This window comes from Lipotes vexillifer, unplaced genomic scaffold, assembly GCF_000442215.2.
Source record: "Lipotes vexillifer unplaced genomic scaffold, Lipotes_vexillifer_v1.1 scaffold1783, whole genome shotgun sequence".
Taxonomy (NCBI): Eukaryota; Metazoa; Chordata; class Mammalia; order Artiodactyla; family Lipotidae; genus Lipotes; species Lipotes vexillifer.
Genome location: NW_006777435.1, coordinates 1 through 15,231, shown reverse-complemented (window position 1 = coordinate 15,231; position 15,231 = coordinate 1). Strand labels below are relative to the sequence as shown.

Here is a 15,231-nt window from a genome sequence, read left to right as displayed (position 1 = left end):
TTCCCCTGTATCCTCAACAAACAACCCAGGATTCAGGGTAGGGCTGGGGGTTTGTGGAGTCAGTGGGTGAGTAAGATGGAGGCCTGGGAGGGCCAGACTGGCCAGAAAGCGGGCAGAACAGGCCACCAGACTCTCTCCTGCCCCCAGGACGGCCACTCACTGGTGGGAGGCCTCGGGTGTGGAGGCCCGGAGTCTGCTAAAGCTCTACGGGATCCGTTTTGACATCCTCGTCACTGGGCGGGTAGGTGGGCAGGGGCAGGTGGGTGGGGGGTGACAGGCACGGCTTAGAGGCTCACCCAGGTCTCTCAGGCAGGGAAGTTCGGGCTCATCCCCACACTCATCACTCTGGGCACAGGAGCAGCTTGGCTGGGCGTGGTGAGTCTGGCTAAGGTGTGCTCCCTCTGGCTTTGGTGAATGTGGGCCCAGGCCCAACCGATGGCACAGCCAAGCCCCCTGACGTTAGGTCTAGTTGGGGGGAGGTCTGGGGAGGTGGCGGGAGGGCAGGTTGGGGGCCGGGACACAGGTCAGTCCTGCCTCTCCCAGATCACCTTCCTCTGTGACCTGCTGCTGTTGTACGTGGATGGAGAAGCTCATTTCTACTGGAGGACCAAGTATGAGGAGGTAAGCTGCTGGGCTGCCTGGCCCCTGGGCTCTGCTACACTTCTGGGGAACGTCGGCCTGAGCCCCGACCTGCTGTCCTTATCTGCAGGCAAAAGCTCCAAAGGTGACCGCCAGCCCTGAGCAGACAAAACCGGCATCTGCACCCCTGCACCTGGCTGCCCAGGATCCTTAGGGGGGGCCCAGCACCTGTCCCAACGGCCAGGGCTGCTACCAGGAGCTAGACACCAAAGCCTTGGCCCTGGCTCCTGCTTGCTGGCCCATTCCTGAGGCCTGTTCCCTGCTGTCAGGGGTCGGGGCTGGGAAGGGAGGGGCCTCACCTTGGGAACTTCATGGATGGAGCCCCAGCAGGACCAGGGCAGGGAGTGGGAGAATGCCATCCTTCAACTCCCAGGCACACTGTCCCTACCCTGACTCTGGCCTCGGCAGGGTACTGCCCAGGGAGCAGCAGAAGCTACTATTGCACAGAGACCTGCAGCGGAACATGTCCCAGGGCGCTGGTCACAAGGGCTCCAGCTGTGTCTGGAGAACTCTCTCCCAGCTCTGTCACCAGGGCTTCCAGCAGTGGCCCAGTCACCAGTGGTCAGCACAGATCCTCCAATGGCTTGTGCAGACTCTAGCCCTCTCCCCCAGCAGCACCCCCATTGTAGGTAGAGCCCCCACCCTCTCAGCACCTTTCCGGGGTCTGTGCTGCCGTAGTCTAGGGCAGGGTAGAAAGAGGTCTGACAAGAGGGCTGGCTGTCTCTGCTGCTCTGGTGCTGGGTACCTGGGGCTCGTCCCCACCCAGTTTGTGGGGGGTCATCCATGGAATTCAGACTGCGGCAGGCAGATGACCCAACCCACTATAGGACCCGGCAATGGCGCATGCACCAGCCCTTCCCGGTGGCAGCCCTCAGACTGTGGAGGGCTGGGATTGGGAGAAGAGGATAGAGAAGCTGAGTTGGTGATCATTGGGTCCTTTGGGACCATCTGTGTGCTCCTTGATGACACCCAGCTCAACCTCCTGGAACTGTGGGGGTGGGGAGAATGTATATCTGGAATTCACTGCTACCCAAGGTCACACACCTAAGAACCAGCCCAAGGCAACTGCTCGAAGGAGGCCCTGTCCTTCGCTTCGGGTGGAGCCCAGTGGCCAGAAGGAATGCCCCAAACAAATTCCAGAGGCCCCGGCAGGCTGGCCTGGATCTGGCTGTGACGTCCTCACAGGGTGTGAGTCCTGCCCGCTGGAGAACTCCCCATGCGGCAGGGAGCCTACAGCTGGGAGGGAGGGACTGGCTGCAGGGGTCTGACCCTGATTTGGCCCCAGGGCAGCGGCAGGGGTTTGGGAGTGCCCACCTGGGAGGCGAGGGGCTGCTTTCTCATGGGCCGGTGACTAGGCATGCTGGCCGCTTGCCGGGGCAGTGACATGGGTCAGCTGGGGAGGGCAGGGTTGGGCTTCAGGCTGGGCTAGCATCTGGAACCATCTGGCATCTGGAGCCTCAGCAAAGCCTTGGGGTCCCTGCTGCCTCCCAATCCCCAGAGCAGTGTCCCTGGGGAGGCAGGCCACAAAGGTCAGGATGAGAGAACATGGCCCTGAGGTCTTTACCAGGGCGGGGTCCCATGTACGGGGCTCAAAGAAGGCTGATGTATGGCTTCAGTGTCCAGGAGTAAAGCCTGTCGACAGCAGCTTCCTGCGTGCTCCTTACAGGCAGAGACGGGAGCTAGTGGTGCCTGTGGTGGGCACAGCATCACCTGGGAGACCAGTGGGCAGTGCAGGGTGGGCCTGGGGACCCCACCCCAAGGATCAGGGAGGCTGGAAGGCACTTGGGGCAGGTTCAGGCTCTTGCACACGCATCCCCTGGGGCAGCTGGAGAGCAGCACCAGGGTCTGAGCTTGGAAACAGCTGCTGCCTCAGTCTGCACATAGTGCGCACCCCAGGGTAGCCGTGCAGGCACGTGGATATATGCTTGAAGCTCTGTGTGTGCCTGTGTGCGTGTGCCTCTGCCTCCCCAGGCAGGCCTCAGGCACATGCCATGCTCTGGAGAAACCAAGGGGACCCCGAACTCTGCTGCCCTTTCTAGGTGGCCTTCTTGGGGCCCGGGCACTTCAGTCGGGACCCATCCCCCAGAGGAGGGGAGCCTGACACTGCCCCTCTTGTACCTAGTGCATATGGGTGTATGTATAGTGCCTTCTGAGCAGGGCAGAGGGCACTGGCCTGAGTGTCCTCGACTAAGGGCTGTCCCAGGGCTGGCATCTCCCCCTTGCAGAACTTCTGCACCTTTGCTTTGCACTGGGGACAATCACGTGGTTCCTGGGGGCAGGTGAGGACTCAGTGCCTCAAAGAACAATGGACACGACACAGGCCACATGGCTGGCTAAGCAGTTATTATCGTGGATTCCTGAGGCTGGGGCTTCCTCCCCACCCGCCCTACCCCACCTGCCCAGGTTGCTGGAGTTGGTCATAAACTGGAAGGCACTGCACAAAGAGTCCACCACACCAGCGCTGGCCACACCGGCTCCAAAGACTCGAAGCTCGGCCCCTGAACTACAGTCCAAAGGACCCCCCTAGCGTGGACAGGCCTGCAAACCGGAGCTTCCTTGGATGTAGGGCAGGCAGCTCTCATGGACTGCTGGGCTCCTGGGCTGGCACCTGGCTGGGGGGCTGCACGACCTGCACCGTCTCCTCCAGGCTGCCGCTAGGGAAAACCACATAGCGTGTGATGGTCAGCCCCGGCAGCTCCCGCTGGTTCTCCTTGCTGTGCCAGATGCCATAGCCGAAATATACCAAGAGTCCTGCAGGGGTGGCGCGAGCATGAATGGCAGGTCCCAGCCCTGCTCGCCCTCCTCACCTTCCTCCTGCAGCCGGCCCAGGACACCAGCCTGGCCCCCCACTCACCGATCAGCAGCCAAATGGAGAAGCGCACCCAGGTCAGGTAGCTCAGCTTCAGCATGAGGCAGATGTTGAGGAGAATGCTCAGGGCTGGAATCAGGGGCACCATGGGGATCTGAAGGGGCAAGGGTAGGGCTGGGCTGGGCTGCAGGGGAGGCTGCTGGCCCAGGGCCCAACTGCTCTAGAGGCCTCAGAGCCTTTCTCTGCCTCTGGAGATTCTGGAGACCAGGGCCCGCTCACAGACACAGGTGGATGTGCATGCTGCCTCCCCAGCCTGTGAGCCGTGGTCATCCCGCTGCAGCGGAGGATGAGGGGGAGAAGGGAGCTGGTGGGCTGACAGCAAGTGGGTGTTGGGAGTGGAGAGAGGTACCTGGAAGGTGTCCTGCTGGCGTTGCTGCTGGTGGGCCCCCAGGACGAGGAGACTGAGCAGAAACATGATGCTGCAGAGCAGAAGCAGCAGGATGTAGCCCCAGCGAGGGAGGTGCAGGGCTGAGTCCCCGAAGATCAGCACACAGCCCAGGGTGATGGCTGAGGCCACCAGGACACAGATCGCTGAAGCCACGGCCACTCCAGGGCTGCACCTATCCAGGAAGCCCAAGTAGGGCCTCAGGGCTGGCTGCAGCTGCCCAGGCTCGGGGGCTGGGACCTGCTCGGTGCCCACCAGCTCTATGTGGTCTGAGAAGGAATTGTACTCCTTGGCCGCAGGGCGGGGGCTGGCTGGGCTTGGGGAACTGGACAGAGGGGCCTTCTGGAATCGCAGCACGATAATGCTGATGGCCACGAAGGTGTAGGCCAGCAGTGTGCCAATGGACAGGAACTGGACCAATGCCTCGAGGTCCAGCAGCAGCGCCACCAAAGCCGTGAGAACCCCGAACACCACGATGCCTACCAGAGGCACCTGTGTCCGGGGGTGCACGTAGGCAAATGCCTGGAAGAATAGCCCGTCGGCAGCCATGGCGTAGATGATGCGGGGAAGGCAGAAGAGACCGTTGAGCAGGACAGTGGTCATGGCTGCAGCAGAGGGCGGGGGCTGGTCAGCACGGCACATAGACACCCCACGGGCCACGGCTGGGGCACCTCGGGAGCATGCGCACGAGTCTGGGTTCTCAGAGTGAGCCTGAGTGCCTATGGGGTGCAGGATTGTCACTCCCCCAACCCAGGAGTGGGACACCTCAGTTTAGGTCACAGGCCACTGGGGAATCTGGTGAAGGCTGAGTACCTCTGTCCAGGAAAGGACACAGAAGCACACGCCCAGACCGACGTACCATGTACAACGGGGAGTGGGTTGAGTAGGTCTCTGCCAACAAGCCTGGGTGGAGTCTAATAAGTAGCCCTTTCCCGGGTCCATTATACAACTGGTAAAATGGAGGCCCAGCTGGAGATGTGTTCCCGGGGAGGCCAGGGCAGGACCCCACTTACCGCAGATGGAGCCAGTCGCCACGAGGTAGCCAGCCCAGCTGTAGCCCCGCTGGTAGAAGGCGTCAGCGAGCGCTGAATTAGGGTCCAGGCTGTGCCAGGGCACCATGAGGGTGAGCACAGTGGAGACCAGGATGTAGGCGCTGGCTGCGAGGCCAAGCGAGATGGCAATGGCCAGGGGCACGGCTTGCTTCGGGTTCCGGGCCTCCTCACTAGAGGCGGCAATGACGTCAAATCCCACGAAGGCGTAGAAACAGGTCGCGGTGCCGGACATGATACCGGAGAAGCCGAAGGGTGCAAAGCCGCCCTCCTCCTTGCCCCAGTTGTGTGAGCGGGCGAGGACAAACCCCAGGATGATGATGAAGAGGATGACGATCATGCTGATGGCAGATAAGGTGTGGTTGAGCCAGGAGGAGACACGGGCTCCACAGGAGACGAAGGTGGAGGCCAAAAGTAGGATGCCGGCAGCCAGGAAGTCAGGATATCTGGCCAGGAGGGGCACCTGCCAGATGCCCACATGGGCCTCGGTGAAGTTGCGGATGTGGTGGTCGAACATGGCATCCAGGTAGCCGCTCCAGGCGCGGGCCACAGCAGCACCGGCTATGACGTACTCGAGCACCAGGTTCCAGCCGATGAGGAAGGCCCACAGCTCGCCCATGGACACATAGGTGAACAGGTAGGCAGAGCCTGTGCGGGGCACGCGTGCCCCAAACTCAGCGTAACACAGGGCTGCCAGCAGGGAGGCCACGGCGGCCACAGTGAAGGACACGATCACGGCTGGGCCGGTTATCTCCTTGGCCACGGTACCGGTGAGCACATAGAGGCCCGAGCCCACCATGGCCCCCACTCCCAGCAGGGTCAGGTCCAGCGCGGACAGGCAGCGCTGCAGCGATGTCTCCATGGTGGCCTCCTCCAGCGGCTTCAGCCGTTTCAGCTTCTGGCAGAAGCGCGCCAGGCCGGCAGTGCTGGGCAGTCCTGAAGCCATTGCAGGCAGCTGAGAGGAGCACCAAGCCAGCTGCTGGCACCTACCAGGGCCAGAGGGGAGTGACAGGCTGCCCAGCCTTCCTCCTCCCGCTGATCCCACCCAGGGGTAGTGAGCCGCTTAACACTGGCCTGCCGGAGGGCAGGGCTGGGACAGGGGTGGGTGGGAGGCCCTCTCTGCCTCAGGGGCTCCATGGTAGAACCGAATCTGGGCCTGTTGGTGGGGGTGGGGGTGGACCCTAAGGGTGAGAAGGGGGCAGCCCCAGGGAGCATGGCTGGGAACCAAGCCTCTGTGATCTGGGATTCCAGAGCGAGGTGGAAACCCGAGGCTTCCCGGGAGCTGGGCCAGGCCTCCAGGACGTGGAACAGGAGCGGAGCTGCAGCCCTGGGCGTAGTCCAGGCGGCCACCTGGCCCCAGACATCGCGGTTCCCCCCTTACCCGCCCGGCCGGACTGGAGAAACAGCGCACCTGACGCAAGCCGGGGCGCCCTGGGCGTGGCGCCGGATCCCCGGGCTCAGCGCTGCGCTGCCGGCCCCAACATGCCGCCGCCGCCGCCCCTGGAGCCAGTTTCGACTCACCCTGTCCCCAGGTACCTGAGCCTTCGCCTCCTCCTGGGCCTGAATCTGTTTCCGCAGGACTCTGCGACCCACCTACTGTTGCCACTGCCGCTGCCGTCGCTGCCGCTCTGCACGCTGAGCCTGCCCCGCCTGCGGGTGAGGTCCGTGCGCAGATCCCGCCCCAACCCCCAGGGGGCCAGACCCAGCACCGGGCCCCACCTCGCTGTCACAAACACCCAGGTAGCCCACCCCCTCTTAACTCACCAGGTCCTAGGGATGCCCTATCATTGTGTCTGCTTCACAGATAAGGAAGCCCAGGCCACCAGAGTGGCCTCGAAGCCAGGTGCAGGTTAAGGTCCAGGTCTGGGGGTGGGGGTCTGGAGCTCACCCGCGTTCCACTGAGGTAGACACCCTCTTTGATCCCTCCTCCCCACATGTGCATTCCACCCCGCTGGGCACCATCCAGCCACCCCCAACTCCGGGGGTGTCGGGGCGCAGAAGTCAGGCAGGCCCTGGTAAACTGAGGGTAGAGGTCTGGCTGAGTGGCCCTGGACAGTCCTGACCTCCCCCGCACAGTGGGATGGCAGGAAGCCACCTCATACATTGACGAAGGAGTGCCTGGCTTCAGGAATGTCCTGTGAATTGGCAGAATGCACACTGGCTGTTCTGAGCTTCTTGTTACAGACAATGTCCCCAAAGGAGGAAGCAGTCTCCTGGAGACAACGCACAGCCCTCTAGCCCAGGATGCCCCTCAGGCCCCTCCTAGCCAAGGAGCACCTGCGTCAGGCCAGGAGGACCCTGGGGGACCCCACAGCAGCCCCCCACTCATGGATGTCAGTGAGAGGCACAGTGTACTGAGCACCTACGCCATGCTTAGCCCTACATCGTGGACAGTCCCCGCGTCCCATCACGTGACATGTTTATGACAAGGCATGTTTATTCCTGGGACTGAGGGGTCTTTGTCCTGCTCTTGCCACTTCTTTGAAAATGAAAAGGTGGGTGTGACAGGGTATTTACTTGTTCACAGCAGAATGATGACAATCCATCCAAGCAAACCAAAACCAAAATGGATAGCCTTTTCTCCCAGAACTTTGTACGTGTTTTCAGGTTTATATGTGGTTTGTGGAATAGGATTTTAAGGGCACCTGCCACCTGTCTGCTTCAGTGGGCTCGTGACAGGATGGTGGACTCCCTGGTAAGATGGTGCCACTTGGAGCACTGTGCCTTAGCCAGCCCCCTTGCTCCTTTCTGTTATTTGGCTGATAATGTCTTGAGGAGCTTCTCAGATGGGGTCCCACTTCCTGCAGGGAAGATGTCCCCCTCGCCTTTCTCCCATGTGGCCTCAACAGAACTGAGCAGGTGTTCCTTGTTCTGAAATGCCTCCACAAAAATCCAGAAAAATGCATTTCAAACCAAGAGGGTTGGGCAGTTTTGTAACAGGAGGTCCTGAGAGGCCTTACTGATGACCCCTTGAGAGGTGGTGTGCAGTGCTTCATGGCCCTGACTTTGTATCTACCCAGAGAAACACTCTTACCATAGGCACTAACACCCAATGGATATTTGAGGCCAAGCACAATTGACGCAGTGAACTGTAAACTTCCAAGGGTATGGCTGGGACCCCTGTGAGCAAGGCCGTTACACAGAGGAGCACCAGGAAGATGCAGAGAAAATAAAGCACCAAAAAATAAAGGAAGAAGAAGGAGGGAACACTTCCCAACTCGTTCTACAACACCAGGATTATCCTGACACCAAACCCAACAAAGACATCACAAGAAAAGTACAGATCAGTATCCCCTAAGAATATAGATGGGGGGCTTCCCTGGTGGCATGGTGGTTAAGAATCCGCCTGCCAATGCAGGGGACATGGGTTTGATCCCTGGCCCGGGAAGATCCCACATGCTGTGGAGCAGATAAGCCCATGTGCCATAACTACTGAGCGTGTGCTCTAGAGCCCATGTTCTGCAACAAGAGAAGCCATGACAATGAGAAGCCCGCACGCCGCATGAAGAGTAGCCCCCGCTTGCCTCAACTAGAGAAAGCCCATGAGCAGCAACGAAGACCCAACACAGCCAAAAATAAAAATAAAAAAATAAACTTATTAAAAAGAATATAGATTGGAATTCCCTGGCCATCCAGTGGTTAGGACTTTGTGCTTCCTGCAGGGGGCATGGGTTCGATCCCTGGTCGGGGAACTAAGGTTTCGCATGCTGTGGGCTCGGTCAAAAAACAAAGAGAGAGAGAGAATATAGATGCAGAATTTATCAACAAAATACTAGCAAATCGAATCCAGGAAAGTATAAAAAGGAGCAAGTGAGATTTATCCCAGGAATGCAAAATTGATTTAACATCTGAAAATCAATCAATGTAGGGATTTCCCTGGTGGCACAGTGGACAAGACTCTGTGCTCCCAATGCAGGGACCCTGGGTTCAATCCCTGGTCAGGGAACTAGATCCCACCTGCATGCCGCAACTAAGAGTTTGCATGCCACAACTAGGGAGCCCGGGAGGCTCAACTAAGACCTGGTGCAACCAAATAAATGAATAAATAAATAAAATAAAATAAAATCAGTCAATGTAATACACCATACTAATAAAGGACGAAAACCACATGATCATCTCAACAGACAGAAAAAGTATTAAACAAACTAGGAATCGAAGGACTGTCCTCAACCTGATAAAGACCATCTACGAAAAACCTTCAGCTGCTATACTTAATGGTGAAAGACTGAAAGCGTCCCCTTCCCATCAGGAACATAAGGATGCCCGCTCTCACTTGTAATGAATGTTGAATACCACTTGTATTCAACATTTTACTGGAGGTTCTAGCCATGGCAATTCCGTGAGAAAATGAAATAAAAGGAATCCAGATAGGAAGAAGGAAAACTGTCTCTAGTCACAGATGACATGACCCTGTGTATAGAAAATCCTAAAGAATTCACACACACACAAATATTACAACTAATAAGTTTAGCAAAGGTACAGGATTGAAGATTGATATAAAAGAATCAGTTACAGGGACTTCCCTGGTGGCACAGTGGTTAAGAATCTTCCTGCCAACACAGGAGACACAGGTTCGATCCCTGGTCTGGGAAGATCCCACATGCCACAGAGCAACTAAGTCCATGTGCCACAACTACTGAAGCCTGCGTGCCTAGAGCCCATGCTCTGCGAGAGAAGCCACCACAATGAGAAGCCACGCACTGCAACGAAGAGTAGCCCCCACTCACCGCAACCAGAGAAAGCCCGCTCACAGCAACGAAGGCCCGACACAGCCATAAATAAATAAATAAATAAATAAATAAATAAAAATCATTTACATTTCTATACACTAGCAATGAACTATTCAGAAATGAAATTAAGAAAACAATTCTGCTTACATAGCATAGAAAAGAACAAATTTATTTTTAAACATACTTAGAATAAATTTAACAAAAGAAATGCAAGACTTGTACATGGAAATGTACTAAACATCATTGAAAAAAATTAAGACCTAAACAAGTGGAAACACAACCCATGTTCATGGACTAGAAGACTTCATATGGTTAACATGGCCGTATATTCCCCAGATTGGTCTGCATATTCAGTGCAATCCTTATCAAGATCCCAACCGCCTATTTTGCAGAAATTATCAAGCTGATCCTAAAGATGATATGGAGATGGAAGGGACCCAGAATAGCCAAAACAATTTTGAAAATGAACGAAGTTGAAGGACTCACACTTCCTTATTTCTAAACTGACTACAAAGCTACAGTCAAGACAGTGTGTTACAGGGACTTCCCTGGTGGCCCAGTGGCTAAGACTCTGTACTCCCAACGCAGGCGGCCTGGGTTCGATCCCTGGTCACAGAACTAGATCCCACATGCCGCAACTAAAGATTCTGTATGCCGGGACCAAAAGATCCTGCATGCCACAACGAAGATCCTGCACGTGGCAATGGAGATCCCGTGTGTTGCAGCTAAGACCCGGTGCAGCCAAATAAGTAAGTATTAAAACAAAAAAGTGTGTTATTGAAATAAGGATAGACATATAGATCAGTGAAATAGAATTGAGAGTCCAAAAATATGTCCAGTTAACTTTTTTTAAATAAATTTATTTATTTTTGGCTGCATTGGGTCTTCATTGCGGTGCACGGGCTTCTCATTGCGGTGGCTTCTCATTGCAGAGCATGGGCTCTAGGCACACAGGCTTCAGTAATTGTGGCACCCAGGCTCAGTAGTTGTGGCTTGTGGGCTCTAGAGCACAGGCTCAGTAGTTGTGGCGCATGGGCTTAGTTTCTCTGCGGCATGTGGGATCTTCCCAGACCAGGGCACGAACCCACGTCCCCTGCATCGGCAGGCAGACGCTCAACCACTGCACCACCAGGGAAGCCCTGGCAGGTGGATTCTTAACCACTGAGCCACCAGGGAAGCCCCGTCCAGTTAACTTTTAAAATTTTATAGCCAATTTAAATTTATGTCCAGTTTATGGCCTTTTGATTTAAAAAAACAGACTTTATTTTTTAGAGCTGTTTTAAGTTTGCAGGAAAATTAAACAGAAGGTGGAGTTCCCACATACCCCCACCCCTACACATGCACAGCCTTCTCCACTATCAACATCCTCTGCCATATTGGCACACTGGGTGTAATTGATGAACCTACATTGACACATTATTATCACCTCCAGTCCACAGTTTACTTCAGGGTTCACTCTCGGTCATGTACATGCTATGGGTTTTGAAGAATGTATAATGACACATATACACCATTACAGTATCGTGCAGAATTGTTTCTGCACTGTAAAAATCCTCCATGCATCACCTATTCATCCCTCCTTCCCCGCTAACCTCTGGCAACCACTGATCTTTTTATTGGCTCCACAGTTTTGCCTTTTCCAGAATGTCATGCAGTTGGAATCATACAGTATGTAACCTTTTCAGATGGGCTTTTTTCACTTAGTAATATGAGTTTATGAGTTTAAGGTTGTCTTATGTCCTTTTTTTTTTTTTTTTGGTCATATGTCTTTTCATGGCTTGATAGCTCATTTCTTTTTAGTGCTGAGTAATATTCCTTGTCTGGATATACAACAGTTTATTTACCCATTCACCTACTGAAGGACATTTTTTTTTTTTTTTTGGCCATGCTGAGCGGCTTGTGGGATTTTAGTTCCCCAACCAGGGATTGAACTGAGGCCCTCGGCAGTGAGAGTGTGGAGTCCAAACCACTGGACCACCAGGGAATTCCCCTGAAGGACATTTTGGTTGCTTCCAAGTTTGGTAAGTATGAATAAAGCTGCTAGAAACATCCATGTGCAGGTTTTTGTGTGGAAGTAAGTTTTCAACTCTTTTGGGTGAATACCAAGGAGTGTGATTACTGAATCATATGATAAGAATATGTTTAGTTTTGTGAAAAATCACCAAACTATCTTCCAAAGTAGCCCACCAGAATGTTCTGTGTTCCCACCAGCACTGACTGAGAGTTCCTGTTGCTCCACATCCTCACCAGCATTTGTTGTTGTCAATGTATTGGATTTTGGCCATTCTAATAGGTGTGTTGTGGTATCTCACTGTTGTTTTAATTTGCAATTCTCTAAGGACATATGATGTTGAACATCTTTTGATGTTCTTATTTGCCATTTGTATATCTTCTTTGGTGAGGTGTCTGTTCAGATCTTTTGCCCATTGTTAATTGGGTTGTTGGTTTTCTTTTTTTTTTTTAACTTATTTATTTTATTTTTGGCTGTGTTGGGTCTTTGTTGCTGTGCACGGGCTTTTCTCTGGTTGTGGGGAACGGGGCTACTCTTCGTTGTGGTGCACAGTCTTCTCATTGTGGTGGCTTCTCTTGTTGCACAGCACAGGCTCTAGACGTGAGGGCTTCAGTAGTTGTGGCACACGGGCTCTAGAGTGCAGGCTCAGTAGTTTTGGTGCACGGGCTTAGTTGCTCCGTGGAACGTGGGATCTTCCCAGACCAGGGCTTGAACCCGTGTCCCCTGCATTGGCAGGGGGGGGCGTTTTTTTTTTTTTTTTTTTTTTTTTGCAGTACGTGGGCCTCTCACTGTTGTGGCCTCTCCCGTTGCGCACAGCCTCTGGACGCGCAGGCTCAGCGGCCATGGCTCACGGGCCCAGCCGCTCTGCAGCATGTGGGATCTTCCCGGACCGGGGCACAAACCTGTGTCCCCTGCATCGGCAGGCGGACTCTCAACCACTGCACCACCAGGGAAGCCCATGGCAGGCAGATTCTTAACCACTGTGCCACCAAGGAAGCCCTGGTTTTCTTATTGTTGAGTTTTAAGTGTTCTTTGTATATTTTGGGTAACAGTCGTTTATCAGATATGTCTTTTGCAGATATTTTCTCCTAGTCTGTGGCTTGTCTTCTTATTCTCCTGATGGCCAGTCGATTTTTGACAAGAGTGCCAAAACGACTCAATGGCGCAAAGAATAGTCTGGGACAACAGGGTATCCTCATGCAAATAAATGAATGAAGTTGGACCCCTACCTCACATGACATACAAAAATTAACTCAAAATTGACCAAAGACCTAAATGTAAGAGCTGAAACTATAAAATGCTGTTGTGACTTTGTTAAATTAACATTTGTTAAGTGGAGCCCTGAGGGTGTTGGGTGAGGAATCTCTGATCAACAAAAGACCAGGAAGGAATTGAGAGAGAAGTTTGTTACAGGTTCTGGAAGTACACCGTACACTGTGAGGGGCCACACCAGGAGGCTAAGGCATAGTGCAGGCAGAAAGCATGGCAGGACCTGGGGGACAGGCTTTTATTAGGGTCTGCAGGTAGAGTGCTTTGGGGTTTCCAGGCTGAGTCTGGATTGGTCAGTTCAAAGCAAAAAGAGTGGGGTTCTGGCAAGCTTACCTGAGGATCACACAAGGGGCCATTCCTGGGAGGTGGGAGAGAATGCTTATCAGGAGGACAATTGAGGAATTCATATCAGGAACTTACATTATTTACCTGTGAGTCTGTAGGCTGTTATCTAGGGCATGCACTCTTGGGAGGGGTTAATATCAGTTCAAGACCCCAGCAGGCTGCATGGCCACACAAAATGGGTCCCGAGACAGTGTTATCTAGTAGTTTAGCTAAACTCTAAACAAACTCTTACAAGAAAACATAGGAGTAACTCTTTATGACTGTAGATTAGGCAATGGTTTTGTAGGCAGGTAGGGTAGGAGGTCCCTGAAGGAAGAGAACCAGACATAATTTCTTGACATAACCAGATTAACTGGAACCTAAGGAATGACGGTGTTGACTTTTTCTGACCCTCGTGATCCAATCAGCTAGAGCCTGGACTCTGTCAACCTTTGCCACAATTCTAGGCTGAATTCTCCTCTGCTCAAGCCCCTTCACGAACATGTATGCACCCTCAGCTTAAGTCAGACCAGTTTTGCTGGTCAGAGAGACTCTGCTTTGGGAAATAACCCTGGTGTTCTCCTTACTTGCTGCAAGTAATAAATCCTTCCTTCTCCAGCTCTTTGACTTGGTGTTGTCTTTTGTTAGATACCCACCAAGGGGCGAGTGCAGTTTTCAGGTAACGGTTTCACAAACATGACACCCAAAGTTCAAGCAACCTAAGAAAAATATAGATGAGTTGGAATTCATCAAAATTAAAAACTGGGGACTTCCCTGGGGGTCCAGCTAAGACTCAGCGCTTCCACAGCAGGGGGCGCAGGTTTGATCCCTGGTTGGGGAACTAAGATCCCGCATGCTGCACTGTGCAGCCAAAACAATAAATAAATAAAAACAAAATTAAAAACTTTTGTGTTCAATGGATACCACCAAGAAAGTTAAAAGAGGGAATTCCCTGGTGGCCCAGTAGTTAGGACTCGGCCCTTTCACTGCTGTGGCCACGGTTCAATCCCTGGTCAGGGAACTAAGATCCTGCAAGCTGTGTGGTTCAGCCAAAAAAAAGAAAAAAAAAAAAAAAAAGGAAAAGATTAAAATCCACAGAACAGGAAAAATTTTGCAAATCATATATCTGATAAGGGGATTGTATGTAGAATATATAAAGAACTCTCATAACTCAACAACAAAATGATAAATAGCCCAATTTAAAAATGCACGAAGGATCTGAATAGACATTTCTTCAAAGAAGACATACAAATGTCCAATAAGCACATGGAAAGATTCTTAACATCATTAGTCTTTAGGGAAATGCAAACCAAAACCACAGTGCGATGCATCCCCTAGGATGGCTGTTGTCAAAAAGTCAGATAATAATAAGTGTTGAAGATAATGTGGAATAATTGGAACCCTCGTACACTGCTGGTAGGAATGGTAAGTTGGTGCAGCTGCTTTGGAAAACCACTGGCCAGTGGTTAAGACTCCGCGTTTCCAATGCAGGGGGCGTGGGTCAGGGTAGGATCCCACGTGTCCTGCAGTGAAGCCAAAAAAAAAAAAAAAAGAATAAAGTGGTGATACCACCCAGATAAATCTTGATAACATTATGCTAAGTGAAAGAAGCCAATTACAAAAGACCACATGTTGTCTAATTTTATTTGTATGAATAGGCAAATCTATAGAGACAGAGTAGATTAATGGTTTCCAGAGGGTTGGGGGGTAGGGGATGGGAAGTGACTGCTAACAGGTACAAGGTTTCTTTCTGGGGTGATTAAATGTTCTGAAATTAGATAGTGGTGACGGTTGCACAATTATGTGGATACAAAAAAAAACACGGAACTGTACATTTTAAGCTGGTGAGTATTATGGTATGTGAATCAAGTTGTCATAAAAATAAAAGGTTAAGGGACTTCCCTGGTGGTCCAGTGGTTAAGACTCTGCACTCCCAATGCAGGGGGCCCGGGTTC

The 15,231-nt window shown here is 53.0% G+C and overlaps 2 protein-coding genes across 2 annotated transcripts in view; one reads left to right on the top strand and one right to left on the bottom strand.

Annotated features, from left to right (window-relative positions):
• The window catches only part of P2RX6 (purinergic receptor P2X 6), an 8,941-nt gene extending 8,148 nt beyond the window's left edge, over positions 1-793 (top strand). The window contains 4 exon segments of the mRNA XM_007472231.1: positions 148-241; positions 310-375; positions 544-621; positions 710-793. Coding sequence (XP_007472293.1) covers positions 148-241; positions 310-375; positions 544-621; positions 710-793 — 322 coding nt within the window.
• A 2,424-nt stretch (positions 794-3,217) lies between these two features.
• On the bottom strand, positions 3,218-5,959 carry SLC7A4 (solute carrier family 7 member 4). The gene is made up of 4 exons (XM_007450996.1): positions 4,907-5,959; positions 3,858-4,498; positions 3,494-3,602; positions 3,218-3,390 (listed from the first exon to the last, which is right to left on the bottom strand). Exons 1-4 carry the CDS (start codon positions 5,886-5,888, stop codon positions 3,218-3,220), a joined length of 1,905 nt encoding a protein of 634 aa, XP_007451058.1. The 5' UTR covers positions 5,889-5,959.
• Positions 5,960-15,231: the final 9,272 nt, after the last annotated feature.